A 5,153-nucleotide genomic window follows, 5' to 3' on the forward strand; every position below is an offset into this window, starting at 1 on the left:
TTTGTGTTCTTTGTTTAATTTTCTTTATTTGCTTTTTTTTTTTAAAAAAAAGTTTAGTGGTTTGTGTTTTGTTTTTTTTTTTTTTCCTGTACTGAATAGTGCTTGTGTGTATTAATCTCAGTGCCGCTGGAATCTCCCTGCTCTGTTATTTCTAACAAGTGTTAATTTTTGTTATTGAATGATACTTGTTTATGATTTATCATTTATGCTTGGCTGTATAATTTGTGAATGACACACTGGTCTTGGTTAAAATTTGACAGATGAAAGGGAAGACTTAACTAGATCATATTGATTATGCTGTAAATGATGTGGAATGGAAAGTTAATAATGTGTTTTCTGGTAAATTCTTTTTAGTAATTCTTTTGTTCTTATATTTAAACCACCACAATGTTTGCTTGTGTATCACTATGGTATGTATGGGCATGCAATGAATGTTTTGTGTTGGATTCAATTCTGCTGTCTGTTTCCATTTTCTGTTTGTAGTTTGCCCTTCTGACTGAACGTGATTTTGCTGGTTGATCTGTATCATTGTAGAGTTTATAAACCTTGTCTCGTCGGAGTCCAACGAAGTCTGTAACAAAGAAGAAAGAAGGACGATTGCACCGGAGCACGTGCTGAAGGCTTTAGGGGTATTTCTCAAATTATTGAACTGTTGTATTGCTAAAGTTTTCATGCAGATCCGTTCCAATTTATATTTGATTGTTTAAGTAATCTCTTCTTTGAAGTCCTGCTTTTTGTTTTATATTTTGAATTTTAATTTCTATCTTATAAGTGATTGTGATCTTTCTGTATGTGAAGTGCCTGTTATTCTTGATTTTTCTGTGTGCTGTATTGTAGTTTGATAGCCAATGGTAGTAGTGCAGTAGCAGGTTATATTGGTTCAATTTGCTGGTAAGCCATTGGATAAAGATTCTTGATGTTATGGAATATGCTTTTGAAAAGATTTAGAATAAGTATTAACTAATAGGATAATTCCATCTTTCTTATTCCTATTATAGACCCTGATATGCAAGAAGGTATTTATGCTTGGTCAAAATTGAAACCATGTGGAATTCATTCCCTTATATCTGCACTGAGATAATCAGATTTGACTAAGAAATGAATTTCTCCCTGTGTTTTCTCATTATCCTAGCCTTTCCTTGGTTGCATACTGTTTACCTTGTCCATCCTAAATGTTGTCCTGTGCTTTCTGCTTCCCAGGCATTGAAATGTATCAACTCATTGGTAGTGTCTAATTCTGAAGCCAAAATTATTGATGGCCTTCTTTTATGAAAACAGTGTATCTTTAATTGATTATAGCAATGTGTATCTTTGTCAAAGTATGGTGTATTTTGTTTTTATTGCATTTAAGACTGTCTGGAATCTCATAAATATAATTTATTTTTCAAATGATTTATTTCCAATTCCCAAGTGTTCCAAACAAAGCATTATATTGTTTCCTATTGTAATGCTTATAAATATTCACGAAAATGAAATTTTCAAGATGAGTAAATTGTATGCTTTCAAAGTGTATGGGTTGGTTACTGATTTGCATATGTTTCTATCAGGTTCTTGGATTTGGCGAGTACATTGAGGAAGTTTATGCAGCATATGAACAACACAAGTTGGAGACAATGGTGATTATGTTAATGACCAATGTGCATGATATATATTACAACTTAACAGCATAATTGTTTTTGTCTTGTATAATATTCATCCATCAATTGTTTATTGGGTGATTAGTTTTATAAGAATCCATGAATTTTTTGGGAGCATGGCCTGTGTGGTTTGACCGAGCCAGTCTGGGCTCCCATATAATTTGTTGAGGGACCCATTAAAATGGTATTCTGTAGGAAAAAGCACTGGAAAGGCCCTAATGGGCTGATAACCTGACCATGGTCCCCTCTTCTGTTTTCATTAAGTGTTTTAAATATATGATGTCTGAGAGCTCAGCCTATAACTTTTCTGGCTGGTGAAATTGAAATTACCAATGATTTATGAATCTCCACTTATGTGTATGGTCCATTCTATAGTTGTTGAGTATCCCATTTGTAAATTACTGAGTGCTCTGTAATTGTGATTTGTGATTCATAATGTAAGGTTTGGTCATGCAAAGTGATATAATCTATTTGGCTATATTTAGTTGATGAATGGCCTGGATATTTTTTCGTGGTAAAGTTCTATAGTTTTAAATATGCTGTTTCAGAGCACAATCATGGTATATGAATTTTGAATCATTAAATTACTACTATCATTTATAGATTTGACTTTGGCAAAGAAGAGCTATTTTCTGATTGATTTTTTTGAACCTTCCAGCAAGACTCTTTAAAAGGTGCCAAGTGGAGCAACAGAGCTGAGATGACTGAGGAAGAAGCATTGGCTGAACAGCAAAGGATGTTTGCAGAGGCACGTGCAAGAATGAATGGAGGAGCCATTACTTCCAAGCAGCCAGACGCTCACCAAAGTTTAGAGAGCTAACTTTAGGACACCTTTATTTTCTTTTGAAGCATAGGCAAGCACATCTCTTCTCTTACTCTTCCCTATGCGATGTTAATTTAGCTCGATTTTGCACAAATCCCCATTCACTAGTTTGCTGGCCTATGTGAATGTGCTCGCCATTTGTGTTCTTTTAGTAATCCATATTTGTAAGTTAATGTAATTATTGGAGTTCTTCTAAATCCTCGTCTATTTAGAATACATGTATATTATTTCATTTACCTGTTGTATCGCCTACACCAACTACTATTGGCTTAATTTTGACAATATAGTGGCTATACAACGATCCATTATAATCTGTTATATAGAAAGTCATGAAGGTTTTACAACAGCAATTAAGTTTCGGCAACAATTTATCATCCATATCCTCATTTATGAATGCCTTTTTGAGTATCGGTGCCAAAGAAAATCCAAACTTGTGTCAATTAATATCTGATACACGAATTCAATTAAACGAATTTATATACAAAAAAATATTGAACCACTCTGGTAAGAATCTCTAATCTATGATATAACTAGTTTATTTAAACATTTGAGCGTGCTTTGTTTAATTCTCATACATTAACAACAAAAAGGGGAAATTTTAAAAACAACTCTATAAATATGGGAAATGTTAAAAACAACTCTTCAAATAGTCAGGGGGGCCATATCCTTGCCTAGCCCTGACACGAATATGGAAATTCTCTGCAGATGATGTTCTGATATCTGTTTCAAGTCCTTTTTTTTTTTTTTTTGAGAAAAGTGTTAGTAATTACTATGTGATATTTTTAAGATTTAAATATTTTGTCAATTCTAATAATTTAGTATTTTTTTATTTTTAATTCTTGTAAATTATGTATATATATATATATATTTTTTATCTTTCTGGTGTTTTAGATAATACTTTTTTAATGTTTAGAAAGTATTACCTAAAGTGTTTTAAGAACTAAAAACAAATATTTGTAAAGACTAAAAAAAAATAATTTTGCAAAAAAACTAAAAACAAAAAAGTTTGTCAAAAAACTGAAAACAAAAAGTACTAAATTGTAAGGTTCAAAGATATATTTAAATTTATTTTTAATTCACAAAAGTATATAATTTTATTGACTAAGTTAACCATAAAAAAATATGATTTTCAAGATTTGAACTTTCAGATTGATAACTCAAGTATATGTGTTATAGGGCATCTAGTAATTTTGGTAGTACATCCAGCATAATGTGCAAAATGTCGATTTTGTCCTTTTATAAAAAATGTTGATTTTGTCCTTTCGTAAGTCCAATACAGATTGGTAATCCAAAGACGCAATACGTGAAATTAAATATATGACTTTCACATTATTTGTACAGTGTTCTAATCAACTAAGCTAATAGACCAATTATATTATAAAATAATTAATACCGCTATATATAATACTAAAATTTCTAATGCACATTTAATGCATATGTAAATTTACATAATAAATTTTGTGATAATTAATTTTTGTCTAATAATTAATTTTTTAACATATATAAATTGTAAATAAAAATTATAGTTTTAATAAAAATTTACATATGTAAAAAAATACCAAATTTATTTAATTATCAATTGTTGTAATAAACATCTAAATACATCATTCAATTAAATATTATATTTTTTTAATGTTTAATCACTGTAATAAACATCCAAATACATCATTCAATTAAATATCAATTTTATTTAACTATTAATTACCGTAATAATCATCTACACACAACATGAAGTTAAATATCAAATTTTGTAAATAAAATAATTTTAAAAAATTATAATTTAAAAAAATATATAAAAAAAATATAATTTAAAAAAAAAAATTAAAAACATACGGATTGACAATCCGTATGGCCATATGGATTGCCAATTCGTATGTTTTTAATTTTTTTAATATGAATTTTTTCTTCTCTGGCGATGAAAAGACATCGAATTTTACTGTATATATGTAAACAACGCACATGCACCATCGGCGACAACAAACATTCACAAAAGGATGCTAAGGGAAGCAAGTTACATTAAGGGAGTGCGATTTTACGAGGAAAAAAATGCTGCAAAAATGAAAAAATTAATATACTATTTGTAACAAAAAATACCTATAAGGGTATTTTTGATATTTTGAAAAACTGTTGGGTGTACCAGCAAAAATGTTGGGTGCCCCAAGCAATTCCCAAACTTTTATGTCTCACCCTTGAACCACCTTATGACTATCATTCGTTTCAAATTCTAAGGCCAGCCCGTACCCATTACAAGTCTTTTCATTATTCAACAATGTGACTTGGGTTAATGTTATGAGCTGAAAATAAATCCTAGCATTCGAGGCCTAGGAACCTCCAGAATCAAGTGAGGAAAAGAGACTTTATTTATGTTTATCCATTAGAATACACCATTCCTATATATATAGAAATTCTGCTAACAAATTTCTAATGGATTTTGGCATTGTGTGCCTTGGAGGAAAACAAATACAAAATCAGAGGAGACAATTCTTAACAGAACGGAATATTCAGCCGACAAAGCATCTAGGGTGCCACTACTTTTTGATTTGCTAAACAAAATCCTTAAGGTAGTGGGGCTTGTTGATTTCCCTTTTTGGCCTTCGATTGTCTTCATTGTTTGGTTCTGCATTCTTGCTTGGTTTTGCATTTCCTGGTTCCTGGTTCTGTTGATCAATGCTTCTAGTCATAACATCCCTATG

The 5,153-nt window shown here is 30.6% G+C and overlaps 1 protein-coding gene across 1 annotated transcript in view; it reads left to right on the plus strand.

Annotated features, from left to right (window-relative positions):
- LOC100797580 (class 2 transcription repressor NC2 beta 4) overlaps window positions 1–2,657 on the plus strand; it is a 3,616-nt gene extending 959 nt beyond the window's left edge. The window contains exons 4-6 of the mRNA XM_041014702.1: window positions 514–629; window positions 1,548–1,616; window positions 2,296–2,657. Of these exons, the coding sequence (XP_040870636.1) occupies window positions 514–629; window positions 1,548–1,616; window positions 2,296–2,457 (347 nt within the window). The 3' untranslated portion in view covers window positions 2,458–2,657. The remainder of the gene's footprint in view (window positions 1–513; window positions 630–1,547; window positions 1,617–2,295) is intronic.
- Window positions 2,658–5,153: the final 2,496 nt, after the last annotated feature.

The sequence above is a fragment of the Glycine max genome, chromosome 4 (assembly GCF_000004515.6).
Source record: "Glycine max cultivar Williams 82 chromosome 4, Glycine_max_v4.0, whole genome shotgun sequence".
Classification (NCBI taxonomy): domain Eukaryota; kingdom Viridiplantae; phylum Streptophyta; class Magnoliopsida; order Fabales; family Fabaceae; genus Glycine; species Glycine max.